A 27771-nucleotide genomic window follows, 5' to 3' on the forward strand; every position below is an offset into this window, starting at 1 on the left:
AAGTGCGACATTATTCAACCGATGTTCCGGTGCAGCGGGGGTTTACTATCTTGCCTGTGATAAACTGTGATAAACTAGGTGCCGTTGAGCCGTTAAGACATAAACGGTACGCGGCCTCAACAGCCCCATTTTATTACAGTCGAGTTTATCAACACTGCAGCTAATTAACATTTTAGCAGTTCAGTCGGTCCGTTTGACATTTACATATTCACTGTTAATGTCCCGTTGCACCATCGACTGCTAGCTAAAACTGAATCAAAGTAGGACTGGGGAAGTGACGCCTGGTGAGGGGAAAAAAAAGTTTGATGCTTAAATCAGTCGCTACCGTTACACTATTCTAGCATGCCGTCAGGATTAGGTGCAGCGGGGCGCTGTCGAAACAGCGAGATGATGAAGGCTTATGTGCCATGGAAGGGCAGAGTTTAATGTAAGTACCGTTACTGCATAAGGGCTGTTTTGCATGCTGCTAAGTATTTTGTTTATGAAGGCGAATGCTAAATGGGAAGCTATTAATGTGTCATTACTAGACAGCGAGCTTTGATCTAACCCCTGTTTTGTTTTTTGTTTGTTTTTTTGTTTTGTTTTTTCTTTCAACCCAAGTCCTTCTCACAAACGCGAGTTGTAAAAATCCCAGAAAGCCCCCAGACTACCATTCATACCAGGGATGTCACATTTATCTGAAAAGTCCCTCCTACGTAAACAGTGACTCTTGTAAGTTAGGTTGGAATGTGGCGACGTGCTAAAACGTGACTTTATTAAGGAGAAGCATCGGTTTTGGGCAGTCGTTGCAAAAGCGTGTCAGCATTTGCAGTGACATTTATGTGCACTTTTTAGAAACCTCTTCTGTTGTGTACATGGTAGATTAGATTACTGTACTGATTAAGAATGTGGGCTTTAAAATGTCAGCACACAGAGGGAAGATGCTTGTTTTCTTGTGATTTCATGCTTTCCTTTTCTGCACTTTGTTCTTACTGTTTCCAGAAAATCCAGAATCCAGATAATGAGCTGGATTCCTCAAACATTAATGACTATTCCATTAATCAACCAAATGTTACAGCCATAAACCTTGAAAACTTATATTGGTGAGTCCTGTCAAGTAATTTGAGATCCACAGAGAAGAAGGAGAGACTACAGGCCTGCACTGCCGTGATCTTGCCCAGTGTTGTAGTAGAAATTAAAGGATGCAGCCGTAATTAATTTGATCCTTTACACATATGAAAAAAGGCTTTGCACATTGGTGAAAAAACACCCACATTTCCTTTTGGTTTATTGAATTGTTTCAGTTCACTGAAGTCCAAAGTCAGCTGATATAGGCTTCAGACCCCCTGCAACTGTGATATGGTTCAGAAAAGGGGTGGATGGTTGACATGAATGTGTACATACATGTACAAAGAATAGTTCTGAATAGAGAACACCACAATACAGTTTTGCTAAAACTTAGCGCAAGCAGTCAGGGCTCTTTCACTTTTGTTTTTAAATAATACTCATAATAATAATAGTAATAATAATAATGTCATTGTCATCATACACACACACACCTGTTGTTGTCTTCTTTCTGTCTATTTGTCTCCATGATGATCTCCTCCTTTTCCTCCCGTCAGCACCACTTGCCAATATCACTATCTGTTGCACTTGTTCACTAGATAGAGCTCTTCTTGGGAAAAGCACAGATTTGAGATGTGTCTACTTGTACAAAGGGAGTTCTTTTTTTTGCTTGTCACAATAATAATAATAATAATAATAATAATAATGACATAATAATAATGATGCAGGTATAAAATATTCACTGGATACTTGCTTCTTCATTTGTGAGGTTCGGCAGGCCTTCCACTGGTGAAAGCAGCCTGGCTTCTTCATTTAGATCCAACCACAGTTTCAGATTATAAATCCACTGCAATTGTGAGGTGCTGCTACAGCTATCCTCTTGTTAGCTTGCTGAATTGGTTGAGCAAAAAATGAAAACTTCCATTAGCTTCCTCCAAAGGGTGCACGGGCTCGGCCTTAAGAGATCGGATGAGGATGAGCCACTATTTTACCACATCAAAAGGGGCCAGTTGAGGTGGTTTTGCAGACATGTCCCACTAGGAGGAGGCCCCAGGGCAGACCCAGGACACACTGGAGAGACTGGAGAGATTACTCTAGGCTGGCTTGGGAATGCCTAGGTGTGCCCCTGGCAGTTAGAGGAGATGGAAGTGGTGGAGGCCCCTGGGTACTTGCACAGAATGCCCATTGGATAATCAGGCCGAGCATACAGATAGTCAGCTGTTATATTAGTGCATTCCTTTAATTGCACCTGTGTGCTTCCTCTTAGTTATCTGTGAAACTGCCAATTTCTACTTAGAGTATATCTCATTTCTCTGTTCCACGTTTATTTTCACAGTTTACTTATTTGGATAGCCATTTAAGCTGTTTTTCATTTAGAAATCCTTACATGCTCTGGCTCCAGTCTATGATTCAGTGTGGAGATTTTGTCCTTATCTGTATTTTGTCAGGAAATTGGGCGTGCATTTCGCAATGTTTCCTAAGGTAATGAAAATACCCCATTGAATTGAAGACAGTGTGATTCCTATGAAGTAGCATTTCATTGTTTCACATTATTATATGGGAAACTAAATCACACAACCCTTGTTATAAACACTTTCTGTGCCCCACACCCTCAAGGGCCTTTCTGCATTTGCCTCTAGAAACAATCTTCCGTCTGCTGTTTCCACGTGTAAACATTACACATAGATTTCACAGAGAAAATATTCAATAGAAAGAAAACAAGAAGTGTGAATGCAGTGAAAGGAAAGTGAACGTCCTTCCCCTTCAGACCGTCGGTCCTCCCATGTGTGTTGGAATTTCCCGCATGGACTGAGAAGGATCTTGCTCCGTAAATTACGGCGCCTTGTATGTCAAAGGAAACCCCTTATTTGGGCAGGGAAGTGGGTGTGGCCAGCGCGCTGGTGGTGTTGGAGGGCTGGGTTGGTGGCTGGGTTAAGGGAGGGGGGAATCACAAGACGAACAGAGACGCGCAGAGCAAATAGGCCGCATTGCCAGTGTGTATGTTTTTAGTGCAATCATCGTGCAATAATGTGCAACAGACAGCGGCATCACTGCGCTCACGTTTCTCCAGATTAGCACCCCGTTTCCTATCGGGAAGGACTCTTGTTTACGCAGCGAGGTTGACCCGTGCACCCCCTCCTCGCTCCCCTGTCTCTCCACAAATTTTCCCTCTTTGTAAGGGGAGGTGAAGGGAAGAAAAGTAGCAGTGAGTGAGTGAGGTCAGCAACATAGCATGAGTCAACCTCGGGGATATATGCAGTCATCATCGCAGGAGTGCATTGTGCGGGCCTGCTGCCGCTGCTGGCCGCACAGAGCTGCGAGTGTGCGATCCTGCGGGCTGAGCTGCCGTTAGTAGCAGCTTTCATGACAAACACAGTAAGTATCGGGGAACACGGGGCCGGAGCCACGCTGTAGATGACTGTGGCGTTGTTGATACGGTCGACACTGCGCGTTATTGTGGCCACGGCTTGCTGACAAAGTTTTGTTTACCTCGCCCGTGGCGGACTGGGCGGTCGACAGATCGGAGCTCCATGCGGGGCTTACCGCTCGCCCTGTGCGACGTGTTTAACGTGCCAGTGAACGCGGATCGCAACGAAAATACATAGAAAGAAACGTGACGTATTAATTTTTTTGACAAGTTGAATCGATTAGCGTTGTCTGTTAGCCGTGCCACCACACTTTCTTTCCTCTCTCGTCACGGGGAGCTGCATTGTTGCTTCGGTTTGTTGCAATGGGACATGGCATTAGTGAGTAGACAATCCGTTTTCTGCAACAAAGGGCTTCTCGTAAAATAGGCTGGAAACAGAAAGTGATGTGGAGGGAGTGGGTCCAGGGCAACACGTTGAGTGTTCTTGCGTTTTCTTTATTTGTGCAGGCCGCGTATTGTGTGTGTGTGTGTATGTGTGAGCGCTAGTGCTGATTTTGAATTAGGAAATGGCGATGGATTAGGGCGGCTAATGGTGCTTGACATTTATTTTAAGCCATTTAACGTGTTAGTTTGTATATTGGGCTAAACCCCAGGCTTGTGTAAGGCTGCACTTGTGATGCGTCATGATGATCTCTCACCTCAGATGGTGCGGTTAATGCTCGGCATGGTCAACCTTAACCGTTTTTATTTAATTATTTCTTTATTTACTTGATTATTTTAATCATCCTGCAAGAAACGTGCAGCTTTTCGTAGTGGATGTGTCAGAGTTTGACAACGTGTCTGCATGCATGTGTAGCAGCACATTGTGTTGCTACTGATGCAGAAACAGCTTCTTAGCCCACATAGTGTGGCGATTCACTTTACTCTGTCAGTGGTGTCTCGCAGAGAGTGCAGGATCTGAACAGCTGCAGCTTTCTATTTTAAGCAGTGTGTGTGTGTGTCTTACCAGGTCACCAGAGTAAAGGGTGACAATTGTCAGTCACTTCCTATGTTGTCAGAAAGGACCTTTGGCAAGGCCATCCTGTAAAGATTCTCATGTTCATTTATGTAATCATCTTACCAAATTGTTGGTGTGCAACACGAGCCGTGCAGTGATTACAAAGCTGTAATGCTTTTCTCTTGAAGTTGTTTAGTGTTGCACAAGGTTTGTTTTGTTTTACACAGACAGAGGATTGATTTGAAATTTTAACAGGAGCAGCCAGGATGTTTTTGGCAAACTGGACTGTGCCAGAATCTGTTTTGAAACTCGGACATCAGATAATATTTTAATAATGGGTTACCAGCAATTGTCAAGATCTTTCCATAAGCTAAAAAAAAAGCCTTCAAGGCCATTTTGACTTTTTCCTTGCTCCCCCCCTTTGCATAGATAGTTTCATACTGACTCATCTTTGCTCACTTTCAGTTGCCCTTCTTTTTCGAGTCTCCGGCCGTGGTTCAAAGGGCATGGGTTCCCTTCTTTTCCCTTTGATGAGTCACTGAGTTGTAAGAGAAAAAGGAAAAAAAAAAAAGTGGTTTCTATCACTTTCAGTCCGCCGTCTGTTACGCGGGAAAGGGAGCTTCCTTTTAGTCAAAGGTCACGTGTGCTGTTTGATAATGGTGATAAAGCAGTGGCACAATGTACAATTATGCTTCTTTTTTTTTTTCTCCCACAGTGCTTGTTTTTGTTTCATTGCTGATTAAATGCAGCACAGTAATATCCTGTGTAACATTTCCAGGAACTATTGATTTGGCTGTCTCTCTCAACTACCTTATTTTGGTTCCAGTTTTCTACACACGTCTGGTTGTATACATGCTAGCCTGCATGTAGGACATCATCCCTTTGTCACATGAGCTTTGTGAATAGGCCCCTCGCATGCTCTGTTCTCACACCCATGCTTTTCGGTCGAGGTCTATTGCTGAAAAAGCAAACAACAGGTTTTTAAACGATTGAGTCAGGGATGTTAACGAGACCCTCCAGTGGGGAGAGTCCCTTTAGACTGATAGCTCAGTGCTTGACATCTGTCTCATTTTCTCTACAGGGTGTTGTCCATGAATGAGAAAAACACACAAACGTCTTCATATCTGTTCACTCCCGGCTGACAACCTGTGATTAGGTCACAAAGAACTTCAGAGGGGATAGAAGATAACCTTGTTCAACCTGGCTCCTGCTTATTCTGACGTCAGTGTGATTTTTACTGGTTTATTTTATTGTACATTCCCTATAAAAGGGTATACGTGTATATTCCCATCTTTGATTGCTGGATTGATACATTCAAGTGGAGTATTATCACGTTAGCTGACTGAAAATTTTTACCTGCCTCGGAATATTCATGCCCGTCATGAGCGTACCGGCGCAGCAGAAACCTAATGCCAAAAGAACAGGCAAACGAATCACATTTTTCAACGATCAAAGTGTAGCAATGAAGGAGACTTCTCAGCACCCAGATGGGTCCTACTATGTGGCGAGTGGTAATGTTTCAGAGCCTGGACAGAGTGAGGCTGCAAGTACTGTGACATCCAATCCAGAGGGCCCTCATATGTACCTCAGCTCTGTCATCTTCAGCCCAGATAAGGGCGACCACAGCAGGGGTCATTATCAGCAGACTGTACCCATGAAGTGGGCTCACCAGGAGCCCAATCAGCAGCAGTCGAGAGCTGCACCTTGGACCACCATGCCTCACTGGGGGCAGAACTTTCCAAGTTATATTGGAGGAGTAACTGACTCAAGGACCCAGAATGTATTTGTGAAGTCAATGCAAGAGACCGCTGGCTTGCAGCCACATCAACAACCCCCTAACAGAGCTGCAGACAAACCTGCAGTGGAAGTGTTCAGGGATGTAGGCAAGTCTCGGGGGATGGAGTGGGAGCAACAGCAGCAGCAGCCGCAAGTTTTTCAGGACACCTTAAAATCCGGGGTGATCAACACCCAGCAGCAGAGCACATCCCACCCAGGAGGAAGCTCAGTCCTGCAGTCCTTCCAGTTGGCCTTTGGTCAGCCCAAGCAGCACCTGCCTGCCTACTACCAGACGTTCCAAGGTAACAAGACAACTCTACCTAACCCTCCAAACTACTCGGCACAGAATGCAAAATCCCAACATCATTTACAACAGCTGCAGAAGCAAGAACAAATACAACGGCAACATCTAATCCAGCAACAAATGCAGCAGCAACAAATCCTTCAGCACCAACAACATGTGCAGCAACAGCTACAGCAGCAGCAACAAATACAGCATGAGCAGCAGCAACAAAAGATGCAACAGCAGCAGCAACAGCTCCAAATTCAGCAAATGCAGCATCAGCAGTTGCAACAACAAAACCCCCATGTGCTTGACTATTACCCTGGTGTGCAAAATGCAAACCCTCACGCTCACCCCCAGCCCGTTGTGGTACACTCCTACGAGTCCTCTGGTCTAGCGCCGCCAAAGATCCAGGAACCAATCATCCAGGACATCACACCAGAACCACAGCAGCCATCAGACCCGCTGCAGCCCCCTCTGCAGTCTGAGCACCTGACTCAGTCGCAGCCTCAGATGCAGCCTCAATCCCAAACGCAGCTTCGCAGATCTCGACGGCTCTCCAAGGAGGGCGGCGCGCCTTCGGACAATCCCTTCCTGCCTGTCCCCTTGGAGCAGTCAGCACCAGTGCTTCAGGGACCGCAGAACGGGTCACGAGACATCCAGGCAGCCCCGACAGGTGTCATCCAAAGCACACGCAGGAAACGCAGGGTTTCCCAGGAGGTCAACCTGGAGATGCTTGCTCAGAAGGCCTCAGAAAGGGAGTCTCCACCATCACATCTTAAGGTAAATGCATAATTTTATTTGGAAACTGGCAATGCAGCTATTTTTCCCCCCTTGCCTTTGCTTTTATGTGCCTTTCTGTTTTCCATGTTGTTTTGCCCACTCATCTGCTTCTCAGCTGTTTTCTATCAAGCATAAGGACAGCAGAAACAAGTATTGATGTAAAAGGACAGAATGTTCTGAATCAGAGTGATTGCACTGCTGTTTAAATCTAAACGTGTCGCTACAAGCTGGAAGCCTTAATTGCAAATATTTCGGTGAGAGCTGGAAGTCTAGGTTTCTAGCGTTATCCCAGGGCATAATTGCATTGGGATTTTTACTCCCAGAGCAAGAGTGGGAACTGGGACAAATGCCCCTGCCAGGAAAACTGTGCCAAAAGTTGTGTTGTTGGTGATTAACGTGTTGCTGGAAGAGATGCTGAATGTAATCAGAGCCCAGTGAAGTGTACGCCGCAAAAGTAAACTGCTCAGCTCTGCCCTGTGGGGAAAATCTGCAGCTAAGACAAAACTTTACATAGCAAATATTAAATTGGGGTAAAATGTGCTCTAGGAAAGCCTCAATGTATGACTTTACACCTCTCACAGGATTTGTTAAATGTACAAACCTGATATTATACCCTGACTGTACCATGCAAAGTCATACAATTATCTGTGTTTATGTGCTGAATGTCTTTATTGTGCAACAAATGCTGTTGCTAAACAGTGCTGAGTCAGTACGTCTATAGTTAAGCATGGCTTTGGCCTGAATTTCCCTCACAGTTAGCTGCTTGTACAGGCAGTGTGTTTAGTTACATGCTTGCACGCCCTCCCCTTCAAAGCAGAGAAACTCCAGCCTGCCCTCCCCCCTTTATCTATACAGGGAGGGGTGCAGGGTTGTCCTGCCTGCAGTGCTCAGCAGAATATCTGTCCACCACTCTGGTGGAAGGGCTGGAGTTTTCCACCAGCAATAATGAGAGCTGCTCCAGCTTAGCCACAGTGCTGCATGCCTTTCTAACCATGAAGATGCAGTGTGCAGAGACGGCATGCATCAGCCTTCAGCTGTCCTATAATGTGGTCGTTTAAATGGCTTTGAAGTTGTTCCTCAGTTGATCGTGGCACAGAGGCTGCTCGGGCCCACTCATTATGGTTTGTCGAAGGAAAAAAAACTGTGAAGAATGCCTTTGGGGGTTGTTCCGTCGAAGTGCATGTTAAATATGTCACTAAAGTGCTGCACCTAGCAGTAAAATACGATAGTGAAAGGGCTGAGAGTGAGACATTATTATATTTCAAATTCTGACATTTGAAATTTTTCTTTCCACAGCTGTTCACTTTCTCTTGTGCTTTTTTTTTTTTTTTTTTTTTTTTTTTTTTTTTTTTCCCCCAATGTGATTGGTGCCTGCATCTGTTTGAGTATTGATTTAATTGTTGTTTAGTGGGATTCCAGTTCATTGTACTGATTAGAGTTCGGCAGCCTGTTCAGCTGAATTAACACCCATCCTGTTAATCAGATCTATTTACTGGGGTGTGCTAAGCTGGAAAACAAAGCTACTCTTCCTTGGAGTTGGTAGGCAGTGGCATTGTTTACAGATGTTGTTTATAGGCAATTGATTTAATTACTTGTGCTTGTTGCTTCTGGTGAGTCTTTAGTCTACAGTGTTGTTGTTTGAGGAGTCAGATTAGCTTTTTTTTTTTTTTTTTTTTTTTTTTTTTTTTTTTTAAATACTATTGAGTAGGCAGTAGAACTCATTTAGTATGGGTATAATTTTTTGATATGTCATATGCTTTAAAAGAAAACCATTTATAAAGAGCATTGCAATAACGGATTTTCATCTCTATTAGGAGCCACACAGGCCATGGAGTCCCACAGAACAAGAGATTATGAACCCTAAGCGACCTCGAGACGACAACCTTGTTCCACTTGTTATCCCCGTGTCTGTTCCAGTCCGGAGGCAGGAACCCTCGTCTCCCGAGAGTGACGAAGCAAGTCTGGCAACCAACTGGCCTCACAGGTCTTCAAACTCCCAGGATCTCGGGCGTGCAGACCACAAGCCCTCGGTCATCGTCACCCGAAGACGCTCACTGAGGAACTCCTTGTCAGACAGTGCAGAGCAGGTGGATACACATGAAATTCTTGCTGGTTTTGCTTTTTCTACACTTAAAACACACTTTCATATGCAGAACTCATTCACCAAAATCTCAGAGGGAAGTTGCATGGGACTCTCCATGCAGTTAGGGAGAATAGACTGGAGTTCCAGCTTTTATATACATTTGGTTTGTTTGTTTTTTTTCTGTTTAATTCCAACTATAAATCCTTGAATTTATTCCACATTGTCCCACCCATGAACACATTCTCCCTTCCCCCAGCCATGCTTCATGCGTTCCCTGCCCCCATATTCATCCTGTACCCTTTTCTCCCTTTCTCTCATTTATTTGGGTGGAGGGGGTATAGCTGGTGAACTCTTTGCCCTGTCCCAGATCAGGCAGATTAGCAGGGTTTAGCACTGCCATACTGTACATTATGTACCTAAGATTTGAGGGTTGGGGTCCCTGTTCTCTCTCTTTTTTTTTTCTTTTTTTTTTTTGAGGCGTTTACAGTCACTAAACCAACTTTGTGTATAATTTTTTTTTTGCATGTTTTTAATTTGAGACACAAAAACTTCTGCTACAACCTCACCTCTTAAAATAAAATTTTCCTTCCTTCCCAGAACGACGGCGCAGAGGGTGAAAAAGACGACGATGGCAAAAAGTCCAAACGCCGTCCACGCCCTGAGCCTCTCTTCATCCCGCCACCTAAACCTTTATTCATCGCCCCGCCCGTCTACTCCAGCATTACACCCTACCAAAGCCACCTACGTTCCCCCGTACGCCTCGCCGACAATGCTATTACCATGCCCCCCTACACACCACCGCCGATCCTCAGCCCTGTTCGTGAGGGCACCGGCCTGTACTTCTCCACTTTCCTGTCATCTGCTTTGGCCAGTGGCCCAGGCCTGCCCCCTCCCGCTACACCCAAGTCAGCCACACGCAGCCTATTGCGATCTAGTAAGTAAAAAGGAAGTTTATAAAACTCGATTGAATGAATTTCCAGTTTAGATGTCCTTTGGATCAAAGTTTTGTGCACTTGTAATAAGCACCTTGCTGTAGTTCCCCATTAAAAAAAACTGAATGTAAGACCAGGTACAATTTTATTTTTTTATTTTTTTATTTTTTTAATATATTAGAATTTTGACGGACTGCATGTTAGTGTACTCCTGTGCTGTGTCTTTGTTGTTGCTGGAGTGAGTGCGTTATGTGTGTGTTTTGCTGCCCCCTTAGACAGCTGCGACATCACACCACCAGTTTTGTCTGCTATGAGCGAGGCCACTCCGGTCAGCAATGAGCCGTGAGTATTTCTCCTGTACGATCAGTTTAGAGGTTAAGTGCTATTTTGAAAGGAATTATATTGCTACAATGAATTATTCAAAGCATAACAGTGAATTGAATTATGAAATGTCTAGAATGAGAACATAGACTTCTTGAAATTCTAATCCCGTCTTTTAATGCAGCCTCCCCCTTCACCACAGTTACCACTAAATTCTTTTGCTCTGTCATCCACAGCTAACATTATTACCAGAAGTTGTCTCTTTGAATCAACTATGTGGCCCAATGTCGCACTAGAACATCGCGTTTTTTAAGGTGTACATGAAACCTGGTTTCAGTGTGATATGCAAATGTTATTTAAAGTTTTGCCAGAGTTGGAAAGTGATTAGAATGGGCACATGTAGCCGTTACTGATAGTAAAGCGGGGCTACCTGTTTTGCTTTAAGGATGCTCACTGGTTGCACTTACTGTGTTATAAATACAAAGAAACAATATTATACAATCTCATTTAATCAAAAACTTAAAAAAAAGGACTGCTGTTGGAAAAGAAATGCCTAGACTGAGTAATAGATTGTGAGGGTTGTATATGGTAAGATCCTAGATGGAAGGACCCTGATCCAGGGTGAGAATGGCATACACTACAGCTGCTAGTGAAAACTACTCTATAGAACGTAGAATTACAACCTTAAATGCATTCCTAGATAAAGTCAGCAGTTACTCCATGAATAAACAAAGCCACTGATAGCTGGGTGTGTATGAAAATCCATTTTTTGTAGTTGCATCAACGACGAGTTGCAGTTTATGGGGGTGCATTGTGCAAGCTGTTGCTTCACTGATGCCAGCTGCTCAGATGTTAGGCAGGGACGAGCTAGGGAGGCTTCCTATAAATCACGTTTTCAGCTGGATCTGGTGTGCTTTCAAACGCAGAACAGCCTTTGCAGGTCAAGTTTTAGCAGCCCACTTTCTCTGGGGGAGGCTGCCAGTATACACACACACACTCAGCTGGGTACACTGCAGTTTCTCTGGAAATGCAAGGGAGGGAAGGGATATCCTAGCTCTATCTGTTGACAGCATAATTTTCACAACTTTCACACTGAGATATCTGGTTTGCATTGATATGTAAGCTTTTAAAGAATTGTATCTGATTCACATTTATTTTTGCATGGTTTTGTTCTTTTTCTTGCTAAATCCAGACCATCAGTTCAGCTGGGTTAACAGTACAAGAGCTGCAATGTTCAGAGCCGGAGCGCCTCAGCAATTTTTCTGTGACCTTTTAAAGAATATAACAGACGAGCAAAGAAAATAAAAACGTTCTCAGAAACAACACGAGCTTTACTGTAAAGCGCAACTTGATACTGATACTCATAAAGCAAATGCTGTCTTCGCTAAAATATTTAAGAGTGAATAAATGCCTCGTGAATGCAGAAAGAGTCGATGAATTTTAAATAGATCAAACACCTCCTGCCTTGTTTTTAAAACTGATGTCCTGTTCCCAGACGCATAAATATTGGCTCACGGTACCAGGCGGAAGTACCAGAGCTGAGGCAGCGATCTGCTGTCGAGCAGGATCATCATCGTGCAGAACTGGTCTGGGTTCCCCTGTGCGATCTGGAAGGAAAACCTGACCTTGAGGAGAAAGGTGAGTCACTACCTGAGAGTTTTTGAGAATATGAAGTGAAACCGAAAGCTTATATAATGGCACGCAGATGGTGGTGCAGTGAAAGGTTTGATAAATGAAAGTGGCCTTAAAGGAAAAAAACGGCTCTTCATAAGAATTTCAATTCATAGTATATAAATGTTGCAATATTGCGGAATTGATTTAACAGCTGGAGTATGTAATTTTGTTGAGTCATGGATAATAAAAACATACCAGAACACTGAAACCAACCATATTTTGTCTCCATGTATTGCATATCTTAATAATACATTTTCTTATTGTTATCACTGTATGCAAAATCATTTTTTTCTCTCTTGCTTTTGCAGTGGAAGACCTCATGCACTTGGCCTGCTCCAGCGTTTTATGTGGAGGAGGCACCAACCAGGAGTTAGCCCACCATTGTCTGTACGAGTGCAAAGGGGATATAATGGTGAGTTCAACAGAACAATCCATACTGACTGCAACAGGGATCACCATGAATAATAAAAACATAACTGGGAGCTGTACTTCACCGTGGTCGGACTCGAGCCAGGTTTTCTTCTAGCCCACTCACACTTTACACCAACCTGTTTACCTCTTAAGACTGTTTTCACTTACAGATCACAGATAAAGTCCACACAGATTATATTGTGTTACAGTATAGTAACATTCGGTAGAAGTTGTTAAATGGTAATATTTCATATTTGAGACAAAGGCATCATGCATAGTTCTTATATGCTCATTTATTGTTGCAGTGCTCCATGTAACAGAATGAATGAATTATATTTGTCGCAGCACAAAAGCAGACAAGAATGCACTAATAAATTACTAAAATTTAAATAGCTAGAATATTTGGCAATTTTACTTGAGATTTTATTTTAAATCTCATGTGAACAATTCTGCCTGCGTGTTCAGTGTAGGAGAAAAAAGGCAGAGGAATGAAGAAAAAAATCAGTATTTGTACTGATGTGTCCTTGTCAAAATAATTAAATCCTGCCTGCAGAAAACATGTCAAGCTGTATCTTCGGTACCCTGAAAATAGACCAGCACCATTTCAAAAATGCACTGCAGAAATCTTGAGCCACCCAATATTTCATTATACCTTTCTAGGAAAATGGGAAATGGGTGCAGTGATTTATTGCAACATTATTTATCTCAGTCAAGATAGAAAAAAAGACCATGCAATCCTTTCTTTTTTTTTAAACTACATATGCATTTATGGAACTGAGAGTGTGTTTGGGATCATTTTAATGCTGAAAAATGAAGCAGTTATCATCAGATCGTGTTGTATGGTAAAACTGATTTGGATTTCAAGATTGGATTTAGCACTTTATAGGACTTACTGCCACTGATTTTCAGTCCAGTTCTCGTGTAATTTGGAATGCCTCAGACTTTTCTTCCCGTTTCCCTTCCTGAAGAATGGCAGATATTAATCTTCTGTAGGCTGTTGGCCTGTCACATCTTCTTGTTGTGCTCAACATGTCCAGTTTCCTCGAAAATTTTAAAGACACACTGCACATCATGCTGAGATATACCAAGTTGTTGGATAGTAAATCATTGGGAATCACTGTGTTGGTAGAAAAATACTCTACTTTTCATAGATAAAATGAGTGCTGCTTTGAGATTTATGCAGTACACTACTGTATATTATAGAATATACTGACTGCCTGCTTATACATGTTCGGTTTAGTGATGAGTGCCCTTACATGTGCTGAGCATGTTTTTAATGTAGTCATTCAGTGCCTTTAGCACTTGGTGAGTAGTGAAAGGAAGTGAGTGATCAGTAGAATTTCACTTTACTCTGTTCTGAAACCCCGGTGGCCTGAGATGACGGAGATAGTAAAACCGTTTGGCCGTTTAGTCAGAAGCAGACTGATCCTCCTGTATCGAGGCACAAAGAGGTACATGTGCTGCTGGGGGCTGTAGAGCTGAAACACTTATTTAATCAGTTGATAAACATAAAATGGTTAAGGGAGATTTTAAAAGAAATGTGCCACATTTTTGATAGCTCTCATGCTCTTAGTCGGAGCTATCTGCCTTTTTTCTTTGTCATATGTGGTAGTGAACATATCTTTAGTGGTTGATGAAATTGTTGGCTGCATTCCCAGGTGATTAGTGTTATGTTTTGAGTGTGCTTTAGTGCATTGTTTCACACGTTGAGCTCAGAGAAAAAGACAGCACGGCCAGTAAAATGTACCGTGGCTGTCAGTCACGTTGTCAGGTTCACACATTCTTCTTGGCGTTACTCGCAAGAGAAAAGCGCCTTAAATGCAACATGTGACATAAATGTTTATGACCTTGCCATCACTCAGCGTGGCGTTCCTGAGAAATCTGCCTGGACAGACGAGTGTTCCACTACACTGCAGCTATGATGCATCCTGTGTCTCATACTTACTGAAGACCACTAGTTGCATCTGAGCACATGAACAGATCGATCTAGTGAAGATTTCAGTGCTGATACTGCAACATGTAAGCCACCGACTGAAACGCAACTTTCACAGCTGCGTTCAACAGCAGAATAATAAAACATTTACATAAAACACACCAAACCTCAGTGTGTGTGAGAAATAATAGACTCTGCGCTTGTTGTAATGAGGTCAAAGAGTGGTTGCTGTTAAATGTTGAGGAGGCAGCATCTCTAGTGGCTCTTACCCACCATATCAACCCCATTAAATTCCCAGCAACTGAACATCCAGTGACTTTTTCATATATATTGACTTTAAAAACAATGCAAAATGTCAGTCACTGTTTCCTGAAACACACAAGTGTTCTTCTGTCACACTTGATAGGGGCTTAGTGTAAAGACAAATTAAAGAGGATGTAACTGATGATGGTATGGTAATTATGTATGATACTCATCAGCAGAGGAAGACTCTTTGCATTGCGCATTACGTTGCACTTCATTACAGTGACTTTAATGCAGATCTTAAATCAATACTTCCATTACTGAAGCAGAAGTTGTCTTGCAGCGTAGTAGTAGAGCTGTCAGTGTGCTTTATGATGCTGCTGGTTAAGATTTCAGGCCCTAGCGACCAGCAGTGGTCCAACGTTGTCAAGGAAACCACGAGGGGAGGGGGAGGGGGCTGTCATAGCGCCCACTCTCTGCAGCGGGCCGGCTTGAGCTGCCGCCTTCCAGCATTCATGCACAGTCAGTTTCTCCTTTAAGAACACAAAGTTAATTGTTATTTTGACAATGGCAGAGAGTGGTACAATTATGATATAAAGCCCTCAGATACCTGGCATTTTCAGGGAAAGTGAGAGCAGTGGTTATCTCAGTCCCTAGTTACCTGTGAGAAACTGATTCATGCTTTGGCTCAGAGTGTTTTACGGATCTATAAAAGCACAATTGGAGCGCCTAATAGAGCAGGAGTTGGCTTTGTGTAGCAGGAGGGACTGGCTGTATAAAGGCTCGTAACAATCACTGCTGTGCAGCTGCTGTGCCGTGTTTATTCACTTTCAAACAGTAATGGTATGTTATTTGTTTTTCAGGCTGCTCTGTCCATGCTGATGCTGAGGAATCCAATTTTCCCAAAGTCTCATCATTTGTCCAACTACCATTACTCAGGTAAATTAAGATTTTTTTTTTCTTTCAAATAACGTTAGATTTTAAAAAAGGGTATTTGAGATTTTTTGTAAAGTAGGAAAAAAACACTGGATTCACTATCAAAAAGTTGATTTTCAAGCCTTTTTCTGTGCTAAACATATCCAAGTTGTTTGGTTTCGGTCTGCAGTGATATTAAGTTCATAACGTGGGGTTTTTAGACTGAGTGCACAAAGCAAGTTGCTATACGGTAAGATTATCAGATCAGATTAGATTAAAATCAAATTAAATTGCACCGTATTTATGCACCATCCTTGTTTTTGTGACCTTGTCAAGTAAAAGTCATATCCATTATTTCTATTTCTGTTATACTCCAACCAGCTGGTACTTCAAGAAACTCAAAAAAATTCTTATAAATCATTGAGAATTCTGATTTCACCCAAGATGAACCCCATGTGTGCATATTTTGGCTTTTCATTTCATTCTTTAGACCATTTTTTTAGCCCCAGTTTTTGTGCTTTCATCATTAAAACAGTGATTGACTTTGAGCCCTCTGCCTTGCCTCAAAGCAGCAGCAGCTGCAGTAGTGAGAGTGTGGCCGTGGTGGGTTAGTTGGTGACTGTGGAGGATTGTCAGAGTCAATGTGATGAGGGAAGTAGGAGAATTGGGTGGGGGGGTTGGAGAGGCTTGCAGCATGTGGTTAATCCCAAGCAGGAGACAGGGGAGCCTTTGTTTATCCAGTTGTGTGTGTGTGTGTGTGTGTGTGTGTGTGTGTGTGTGTGTGTGTGTGTGTGTGTGTGTGTGTGTGTGTGTGTGTGTGTTGAGAGTGGGGGTGGAAGTGAACTTGACGAGGCACCACACACACACTTTATATGGAAACAGATAGTTTTGGAGTGTTTTAAACTAACAACTGCATTTTTTTTTTCTTTCTACCTCTCCTCCTCCTCCTCTGTCTTTCTACAGGATCAGACAGTTGGACAGCAGCTGAGAGACGCCAGTTTAACAAAGGCATCGCTGCATACAAGAAAGACTTCTTCACGGTGCAGAAACAGGTATGTGTCCTTTCAAACACAAGGAGAGGGAAGTCCAGACTACAGTGATGGAAGAACAAGGCCATCTAGTAGCTGTCAATCACTTTCTACTATGATCACTGTAGACATATTTTTCTTCCTTTGAGTTGCTTCATAGAAGTATTTCCTTTTGGTTTGATGTTTTTTTTTGGTGTCTCATAGTCAACAGGTTTTTCTCAAAAGTGCAAAATGATACAATTTTGTTGTCTGAACCATTTCAGAGATCAAGGAGGTTTTCTTTCAAAAATAAAATTTCAGTGTCGCTGAGGTTCCTGAGGATTTTGCACATGACGTTTACTTGTCTGCCATATTGGACCTATGATAACTATAGTAACAGTGTAGGGTCAGTGAATAAGGCCCTAGTTACACAGGCCTAGAGGCTGGTTCATAACCATCTGGCAACCAGGGATCATGAGGGGACAAAAATGTATATTCTCCAACTGTGCCTTTGGTCACGAGCAGATTGCTGTGGTCAGCCTACATGCAGACTCGCCAGCTACTTTCTGAATGGTAGTGAAACTGTGAAAAGTGCAGCATGAACTGGAAACTTAGGCCATGTGCTTTCAAAGCAAAGCAAATTTTATCATTTTCCAGTTTACTGCACACTTTTCCAAGTTTTATTACCGCTCTGAAAGCAGTTGGAGTTTGTTTGCAGAGAAGTTTGTCTCTACAACTTCAGGCAGCTGCAAATATCTGCCAGTGACCAAAAGAATCCTAAAGATGTTTTTGGTGTAAAACCCTATTTGTGATCAGCTTCACCCAACAACTGCCAGCAATCCCTTGCCAACCATTTGGGAATACCAATTTTCCCCCAGAAGATGTTGCATCACATCCAATATGGTGGATGTGATACAACCCCTGTAAGGTTACTTTAACTATCATTGGCTTGCGTCAAGACGGAAACACACTCACTTTAAGAGAGAGTGATGTGGCATCATTTGTCATTCGGGTTATTGCTTTACTAAAATAGCCTCTCTCTAGCCAGTGAACCCGAGAAAGCTAATACTGGGCACTAGCATGGTCCATGCCTTTACTATAGACTGAGGCTGGAGAGCTCCTTACCTGCCACTCTGCACCAAGCACATCAGCTAGCTCAGCGTTCCCCAACCTTTTCTGCGCCACGGACCGGTTTATGCCTGACAATATTTTCACGGACCGGCCTTTAAGGTGTCGCGGATAAATACAACAAAATAAAACTAGTACTGGTACCGAAAAAAAGAAGATTTATTCATAACACACGTGAAAAGACCCAGGAAAACAGGGTTAACGATAAAAAACGATAACAAAATAACGCTGAAAACTGATTTAAAAACCCTGAAAACCATACATTTCACACCTGAGCCTCAACTCTCACGGTCCGGTACCAAACGACTCACGGACCGGTGCCGGTCCGAGGCCCGGGAGTTGGGGACCGCTGAGCTAGCTGATTAAGCTAACTGAATTAAGTACAAAATGATCATCAAAAAGTGTAGTTGGACAAGTGGTAGCGACAGTGTTAGCTGGGTTATTTTAGCTTCATTAGTCAAATCAAATTTAAACTTCTGAATTAGATTTAGTGCTGACATTTTCTTTTTTTTATTGTCATTATCATTGTCTATCATTGTGATGGGCGTTTGTCATTATTGACACCATAGTTCACTGACTACTAAAGAAAAAAAAAAGAGAGGTGGAGGAAATGGCAGATGAATCAATATCGAAATGAATCATTCCAGCTGAATTTGCAACAAGATTTTTCAAGGCAATCAGATATAATTAAGCTGAAGTTGAAATGCCATGATGCATAAAAAGACCCACACACACATGTGTTTGTTTTTTTTTGTTTTTTTTAAAGCTCTGAACTCATTTGGGTGCGATTGCTTGTTTTAGCAGCTCTGAAATGCTCATCCATGTAGAGCGACTGTATGAAAAAGAGAAATGTTTAAAATTCACTAATAAAGAGCGCGGTTGCGGTTCACAGGTATCCACAAAGACGGTGACCCAGTGTGTGGAGTTTTACTACACCTATAAGAAGCGTGTGAAGACTGGCCGCAATGGTACGCTAACCTACGGTGAGACAGAGCCTTTGGAAAGCAAGACCACAGAAGAGGAGATGGACCGCAAGGTCAGTCTTAAACCATGTTTCACATTAGCGTTGCAGAAAATAGCGGATAAAAGGATGTCTGTTTAATACATGCAAATATCCTCACTGATCGCTGTTGAACTGAACTATGTAAAAGTCTGTATCTGTCTGCAACTGTGGTTCATGGTGTCTACAGTAACCTTACACACTGATAATAGAAGGTAGAGCATGTTAAAAAAAAGTACAACTGCAGGCTGTTTGGGTTTTATGGTAACTGAATAGTGCTGCATGCATATATATATCTCTATATCAGCATGTTTGCTATAATTGTATTTAAGTAGCCACAGTGCGAATGAAGTCATGTACAAAATAGCTCTCAAAATTAATTGTATACTAGTAGATGTAAGTTTCCCTCAGACATGTGTGCCTTACAGTCAATGTTCTTCTTGGACCAGCAGGGCTCTCACAGACTGGAGCCACAGCGGGAGGAGGACAGCAGGAAATGGGAAGGGTCAGCTGACAGGAAACCGGATGTCTGCCCTACCAGGACGTCTCATGCGCTGCCGTCCACAGAGAATGTACGTGTGCAATTAGAAGAGCTGCATGAATTAATGATGGCGTGAATAAATTAAATGAAAACATGTATAGCTGAGCAGCGAGCGCAGAAGTCTCTCCTTTCAGTGTTTTCTCCTCTTTGTCCTCAAAGATGAGATAAAATGAGTAAAACAGTATTTTTTAATATAATACAACCCCAGAATACGAAGGTTGGTGCTCTAGTTTGGTGGCACTGAATTTCTATCATTACTGTGGTTATTATACTCATTATACTTATCGCATATAGTGTGTTATTTAGTAGTATAATATCCGTGCTTTTTTTTTCAAAAATAATTTTTCACAGTAGAAATAATGTAATTTATTTTAATCATCTTTAGTTTTTTGCTTTTGTGCACACACAAACTATTCTAAAAGATATTGTAAAGCGAGTATATCGACTGATTTAGATTGAACATATAAGTTTGATATAAATAAATTTAAAGCAAAGAGAAACTGCAGGAGAGTTTGGGAAGATAAGATTAGATTTTATGGAAAATGTTTTGCGGCAAACTGATTCCTGCTTTAGAAATGTGTCAGTTGAAGATTTGTCCTTTTGAACCTTGCCTGAGTTGCTGGTTGGCTGTTGGTTTTGCTGCCCCCCGCTGGGGTTTTGGAGAAGAAAACTCAAGTCCTCCCCTCAGCTCTCTGCTCTGCATTGTGCAACTCCATAGTCTTTGTTGGGAAACGGTGACTCAGCAAGAAACTTTTCTCCTTTCTTTCTTTTTCATTTTTAAATGTTAAAGATGAATTCAGGCTGTGCGTATGTTGCAGTTTGATTGTGTCCTCATTTATGCGTCCACATGCATACCGTTGTGAAGCTATTCTATATAAAAGCTGCTCGTAAAGTGGCTTCAGCTGCACTAAGCAGCTATGTTAAAGGTGTTTTGGAGCTTTCATGTTAATGCACTTCTTTCTTTTATTGGGTGTGCAGCCTGGGACCGTTCTGATTATGAAAGGCCAGGACGACACGGGGAGGGAGCAGTCGCTGTCCCGGGTTATTCACCCCCCTCACCCGCCACCTCCCAGCTCCAAACAGCGCTACGAAAGCAACGCCCGCAAGACGACTCCTTCGACAGGCAACAAAGGCCCAGCTGGTCAGGAGGGGGAATTTCCCTGCAAGAAATGTGGCAGGTTAGTGATCAGAAATGTGGCATCAGTGACCGCTGTTGTGTCGGAGAGGCTGGGGTGAGTCTGTTTGCTTATGTAAAGATGACAGCAGCACTCATTCGAGTTGCGTAAGTAGCCTTAGACAGGACAAGATGGGAAAAATAAAAATTTTGTCAGAAATATTTGTACTTCTTTTGCCCACTTGGAATATGAATGGTAAATAGAGGGAAGTGTCTCATGGTGTCTCTCTGAAAGAATCAAACCGTCCTGTCATGCTTTGGTAAAATAACAACTCGTCCTCTGGCAACACCGGCCATGTTATTGCCAACTGTGTCCTAGCAACCGAAACACAGAGTAGATACGGCACATCACACCTCCTGTCAGTGCAGCTCTACCCAATGACTTGAAGAGCACTACACTTGCTCTTCACACCAGCTCAGTGTCCTCATTATAGACTGTCCTCCACCACAGATATCCAGCTAGGTGATTCACAGCTTTGAAATGTTTTATCGCAGATCTGCTGTTGTGTCACATGACGTGAGACTTATTGTGGAGCTAAAATGATCGGATTTTAGTACTCTTTGGAGTTGTAATGTTTTCTGAAAATCATTGTTGTTTAGAAGCTTGTGTTCGTGTATGCTAGTGAACTTTGACCTCATTCTTTACAGAGAGACAGATTCTTTGCTGTCTGGAAGTACTGAGCTTAGAGTAAATGTGTGAGAACCCTTTATATGAGTTGTTGAATAATGTGCAGTATTTCAATAAAACTTGAATAAAAGAGGCTTTATGAGATAGTTCCCAGAGTGTATAATCTAATTTTCATTTTGTGCTCTTTAAAATAATAAAATAATTCCCCCCGGCTGAACCCTTTTACTTATAATGATGTCTTTTTGCTTAGTGGGCTTTGAACATTTTCTCTACACCATAATTCATAAAGTTATATATTCAAATTCTGCATATTCATTCTTAAGCGGTTTGTTTTACTGTGACCATGTCAGGCAAACAGCAGCTGAAATGGGTTCCACCTTTTTCCAAACAGCCTTGTTTTCTTTGCATGTCTTTCCCTTTGCATTGGTACCCGATAGTGTTTGTTTGTTTGTTTGTTTGTTTGTTTGTTTGTTTGTTTTAATATGTTTAAATTAAGTTGTCAATGACATGGCTGAGGAACTTCCAATGTGTCACTGACTGTTTCAAAAATAAACTCTAGAGAACCACAGTTTCATATCTAACAAGTCAGACCTAGTGATGAGGAAAGAGGTTTATCTGTCTCTGGCAACACATGATTAGTTGTTTTGATAATAGTGATGTTGGAGGCTGATGTCTTACACGTGCCCTGTGTGTGTTCAGCCACCTCCATTTGTCATGTTGCAAACAGACGCACATAGCCAGGACGTAGCTGGTGTCCAGTGTCCGTCCAGTACCAGGTTTTGGGTTTTTTTTTTATGCTTGAAAGCAGCTTTGTGTTCCTGACCTCCAGACTTACAAACTGAGCTTAACTGAGCCTGCTTAACAAACACAAACAGCACTGCTTTCCTCTTTATAGCACGAGTAGCAGATTGCATATTTATAGAGCCGTACATATTAAATGAGGCGATTATGCAGAGTTGCATTTTAGCTGCTTGTAAAGCATGAAGGCATTAATATAACCACTCTGAGCAATGAAAGCAAAATGCATCTTTGACCTGCTTTTCCCTAACCCTGCAGGATTTTCTACAAAGTGAAGAGCCGCAGCGCTCACATGAAGAGCCACGCCGAGCAAGAGAAGAAGGCTGCGGCTCTGCGGCAGAAGGAGGCTGAGGAGCGGGCGGCGGCTAAAGCAGCCGAGGCCGCTGCCATCCTGGCTGCGCGGCAGCAGAACGGGACGCGACAGGTGGGCGGCGACAGCACCAATGATGACTCTTCAGACGCACAGGACGAGGACGACGATGACTGGCAGTAAATGGGAAGACCGTACACACCGAATGCAACGGTAGCGAGGTTTGATTACTGAACAGGAGAAGGACAGTTGAAAAGAAATAAAGAAACCCTCCCCCCTGTGAAGTTTCTGTAAATTTTTGTGGAACAAGAAGACTTCTGTTACTTGGCACATTCAGGGACAGATGAGCTCCCGTGTCCTCATTTAACTGTGAACGCGTGGACTGAGTGAGAGTGTTTTATTCGTGTTGGAACAACGTGCTTTCCAAAACTCACCAACTCCCCTTTACTCTGCTTGAAAAGCTTTTCAAGTGTTACCTCTCTTGGTCACAGGGCTCGGTCAAATCAAAGCCATGCCGCTTCTTTCGGCGCTGTCCTTTTTCTCCACTCCCAGCCGCGGCCTTCCTCGCCAGTTTGAAACTCGCCCTGCATCATTTTGACAGGTGTGGAACTCGTCAGACCCCCTTTTGTTTAGTTTTTTTCTACTTCGCTTCTTACGATGAGCCACAGCACCCGCTTAAAAGCTGCATCTCGACCGTCCAGCATCGGGTGAAGTTTTGAAGACATTAAAATCGGACAGCTGGGGGAGCGTTGAAGCGAACGGAGGCTCGTGCTGTTAGGTTCTCCGCTCCGGGACGGACAGATGGATGGATTGCATGTGCAAACTGTTGCCTCTGTGTCGCCGCTCTCCTGGACACAAAGCTGCCAAAAGCTTTGTCAGACGCATGTGCGCCAAATGGGTTCTCTGTGTTCATTGGGCTTTTGTTCTGTGAAACCCCCTCCACCTACTCCACCTTCAGCCCCGTCACCTTTTATAGCTCCCAGTTAGTTCCTCACTGTCGATGCCTTGGATGTTATGCTTTTTATCTCAAAATGACAATCAATTTTACACTGTTGTTTTTTTTATTGATATGTATACAGGTGACGTTACTTTTTTTTCTTTTTTGCCTGTGTAGCTGTATACGGTTATTGTTGTTTTTTTGTGAATATTCCTGTTTATGATGATTATTATTATTATTATTATTACTAGTATTATATTCTGGTATTGGCTGCAGTTTAATTAAGCGCTTTTTCCCATCTTTGTCCAGAGCTTTTTTTTTTTTCTTTTTTCTTTTTTTTTTTTCTGTTTTTTATTTTTATTTTTTTAATTTAAACAAAAAAACTCAATAATGCTACTTGCTGCCTGTTTATAACTGTGAGATTTCTTTTGGAAACATGAAATGAAGAAAAGGCAGAGATGTATGTGCAATAGAACAAGTTGACCCCCTGTTACCTGAGTGTTCAAGCCCACCCGGCCCCCTCCCACCTTCTCCTTCACGCTTACAACCAGCTGCTCCGGATGCCTCACTGGCACCGCTGTAACTGATGGGAAGCATTGACTCAGACTGTTGAAACTGCAGGTCTCTACAGATGCACACATTGAAGCAGAAAACGGCAATGACCAACTCGAGACAGTTCAATTAAATTAGTTTGGATAATAGTGGAAATTTTTGCTTGTACAATCTGGCTCAAGCAAACTAAAATTGTCGTTATCCTGTGTAAGTAAATTCTTTACTTCCATCAACAAATGGGTGAAGCAGCAGAAACTTTGCTCACTGCTAACTGAACCAATATTGTAGGCCTTTAGCACATACTTTCTACCTCAGTATGCTTTTTCCTCATACTTCCATCTAATTACCGACGGAATACAAAAGGAAATTTCTTCTTGTGGCTGGTTCAGACTAAAATGTCATATTTTGTAGGTTTTTAGAGGCAGTTCTTTGCTTCGTCTGTCTCACAGATTCTTAAATCTGGCTCTTTTATTATTATTTTTTCTTACACATGCCCTCTAGCTAAACCTGTCAGCCACAGCTCATTATTTACACTCCCCACAAACTGTTGATGATGGTAAATAATTTACTGGCAAAAGCTGAAACACAGGCATTAAGAGAGATGGAAGCTCGAACTTTACAGAGTTTTATCGCTGTCATACAAATTCCCCTCGAGTGTTTGCTCCTAAGTTTACTATAAACACTTCACACAGACTGTTTACTATAAAACATACAGATAGGGACAAAGGGAGGGCCCATTCTCTACTTCAGTACCTGATTTTTTTTTTTCTCTTTGCAGGCAAATGTCGGTGCCGTTATTCAACTCGTGTTCTTGCACTTGGTTGCTGATATTCGGTGTTTCTAAATTGAAGCATGATGCGACAGAAGAGAAGAATAGTGTCTCTCTTTAGTCAGCATGGAAAAGTGTCTCAGTCTGCATATGGATTGTTGTGGCACCAACACGCTCCAATGAGAGCTTAGCTGTGGGGAGGGGGTCGTCGTCGTCAGCAGCAGCAGCAGCTAAAGGACAGCGTGACTCAGCTTACAAATGCATTTGATAATTAAATGGAAACATGTGCAAAAGAAATAAATAAAATAAAATGCACGTTAGTGGTATAGCTGTGATAAGGAAGCTATTTAAATGACTTGTATAACAGTGTGGCTGATCAAAGGCTGATATCGAAATCGTTTTAACCCTACGCCGTGCATCTGTGGTCGCCTATTTTCTGTTTACTTTATGCTGATACGAGGCGCCGAATCGGACCACGGAGACGGTGTGTTTTGATCTGTCTATCGCTGCATATCTGTGTTAAGCCCTTCAGCCCAGAGCCAGCTTCTGTTGCCATGGCAACAAATGGGTTAAAGGGTTATTTTCCTTTAAAGGACAAACCACAGTGGGGGAGCTCGGGGGAGCGGGGAGAAAAGGCTCCAATTACTGGTTAGTCCACAAGTTAAACCTGGGTCTATGCACAAACTGTTCACGTGTGTGTGTGTGTGTGTGGGGGGGTGGGTGGGGGCAGGGGGGCACCGTGTTAAAAGAACGCGTGTCTGTGTGTGTCTGACTGCTGATAGGTAAGATGTTTAACTGTACACCAGTTAGTGCAGAGAAAAGAAATTGCAGACTGTTCACATGTTTGATATGTTAATTTATATTTCTTTTTATTTGGGTTCATGCCGGGGGAGGGAGGGGGGATGTTGAACAGAAAAAAGGTGTTCCCGCTTCTTAAAAGCAGACTTGTGGGTGAAGTCGAGGCCACGAGCTTTCCTTGTTTCTTCTGGCCGGTTAAGGGAATTTTGAGGGGACAAAAGGTTTATTTAGCTAAAGATTAGAAATCTATATAAGAATGGAATTCTATGTTTGCATACTTTCTATGCTATTTTCATATGAGGTTCACACTAATGATGAAAACAGAAAGGAATCTCAAGTGCTTTTTACTACAGTGTAACTTATTTGTTTTGATTTTTACCACCTGTGTTTTTAGTAATGATTTATGAAGCACTGTATATTAAAGTTTTAAAATATTCTGCATGACTTTGTGAGTCACTTTTTTCACCCCTCACGATCACTACACCAAACCAGACCTGATAAAGTTCTAACAGTGACAGTTGCTGTTGTTTGCATTACTTCACAGCCAGCACACAAGGGGGCAGCATTGCTGCAGCGGTTCATTCAGGCAGAGGAAAGGAGGAGGAAGCTGTTCTGTGCCCAGAGCCAGGCTGTTCTGTGATGGCTTAATCACATCTGATTGGCTTATGTCATATTTAACCATATAGCTGTACGCTATTTGGTATCATAAATTGGGACATGACAGCAAGTCAGTGCAGCAATTTATTCCAACCTATTTAAATATTCATGGAAATACAGTAAATCAGACAAAAACAGTTTGTTCATATTTGGTATGACCGTCTTTCTTCTTCGACACAGTTTAATCTCTTAAAGATCTCCATATAGAAGAGAAACCAAAAGTTTCTCATTTGGGTTCATCGCTCCTCGGTCCTGTTTCTGCTGGTTTCCAGTACAGTTATGGTCTAAATTAGACCATAACTGTACTGCCTACAGCCTTTCCTCTTTCTCTTCCTTAAATGTTTCTTGACCACCACCCTTCCACTGAGACAATTTCTGCTGAGGCTTCAACGAACAGTAGATCAATCAGCTGCATCTCTCAGGTCTTTGCTGGATTTATTCCCATTTCTTCAGGATCTAGCTTTCAGACACTATCCATCTGTTCTAGTCTTTTAGTCTAGTCCAGTTTCCTAATATCTATCTAGCTATGTATCTATATATATGTAGACGAATACATAGATAAACATTACATCATCCTCATTGTGAGGTTATGCTCTTAAAGATAAAGTTCCTGCTCTTATTGGTGAGATTAGAGTGAAAACAAAAGTGTGTAATACAAAACTTTCATTTTCATTATTGAGTTTATTTCTGAGAGAAGGTGTCAAAGGTTTCTCACTGCAGCTTAGGATGCGCATGCGCAGGTTAGAGCATGAAACTTGTAAAAACCTGAGCCTTTGTAGCAATGATGCTTGGGTCTATATGGCTGTGACTGTGTAGGATGTTTAAGAGATAACTGTAGGATCTGACAGTGGAGATAAAGTGATGTGGGGAACTGAATACTCCCACTAGCAGCAGGGCAGTCTGGGAAAGGCAAACAAGAACAGCATGCTGTTCAGATGTGTCCTCTCGTTCTCTTTTTGCTCATTCCAGCCCGTGGGAGGAGAAGGCGGAGGAGGCGGAGGAGGAAGACAAATAGGAGGAGTGGGAGCCAAGGAGGGAAACAGGCATCACAAAACTTTATCTGCCTATCTTACAGCTGGAGAAAATTAGAGATCAGGGCGGGCAAAGCTTTGCAAACACTGAATCAAAATTGCACAACACCTCCATCACATCCATCTCTGAGCGTTGGTTGAGTTTGAAAAATTGCACTCATCTTTTACATCTAAAAACACTTCTAAGACATTCCTTTTTTTCTTTTTTTTCTTTTTTTTTTTTTTTTGGCCTGTCCCGTTTGGCTCTTTTGCCATCAGAATTGTTGTCTAAAGGCAAAGAAAGATGCCCAACGGATTTACTTTACCAAATTGACCATCCCAGCCTTGCCGTAATGGTCCATTTGATTCACCTTTTATTGTTTATTTTATTTTCACTTACTGAATACGGGACAGACTTGACTGGGGGAAAGAAGGGGAGAAAGAAAGAGGGAAAGAGAAACAGCTGAGAAGAGGGACGGGGGAGAAGGGCAAAAGACAAAAACCAACAGAACGGGCAGAGAAAAAAAAATGCATATATCAATCACCTGGATCACCTGCTGAGAAAGAAAAAGGAAAGCAAGCAGAAGAGAACAAGAGTAATAGAATAAACAACATCACAATGATATATGGGAATATGACAGTAAATACTAAATGTTAAACATTATTGTGCAGCACATAAGATCAACAGAACACAGTGTG

General features: G+C 42.4%; 1 protein-coding gene across 3 annotated transcripts; it reads left to right on the forward strand.

Moving 5' to 3' along the window:
- Positions 1-47: 47 nt before the first annotated feature.
- Positions 48-25842, forward strand: mideasb (mitotic deacetylase associated SANT domain protein b). Of its 3 annotated transcripts, none has more exons than XM_085392488.1 (13): positions 48-427; positions 5491-7251; positions 9066-9338; positions 9932-10268; positions 10542-10608; positions 12083-12225; positions 12570-12673; positions 15712-15787; positions 16727-16815; positions 18791-18934; positions 19348-19470; positions 20418-20617; positions 22298-25842. In XM_085392488.1, the coding sequence occupies exons 2-13, from the start codon at positions 5782-5784 to the stop codon at positions 22530-22532; spliced, it is 3261 nt and encodes a 1086-aa protein (XP_085248614.1). In that variant the 5' UTR covers positions 48-427; positions 5491-5781; the 3' UTR covers positions 22533-25842. The 3 variants fall into 3 exon arrangements, with proteins under 3 accessions (XP_085248614.1, XP_085248613.1, XP_085248615.1); XM_085392487.1 differs by lacking the exon at positions 48-427 and adding an exon at positions 2993-3420; XM_085392489.1 differs by lacking the exon at positions 48-427 and adding an exon at positions 2993-3420 and having other exon boundaries at positions 19351-19470.
- The last annotated feature ends 1929 nt before the right edge of the window (positions 25843-27771 follow it).

This window comes from Rhamphochromis longiceps, linkage group LG19, assembly GCF_057381845.1.
Source record: "Rhamphochromis longiceps isolate RC_006_pf linkage group LG19, R_longiceps_female_GT1.1, whole genome shotgun sequence".
NCBI lineage: Eukaryota > Metazoa > Chordata > Actinopteri > Cichliformes > Cichlidae > Rhamphochromis > Rhamphochromis longiceps.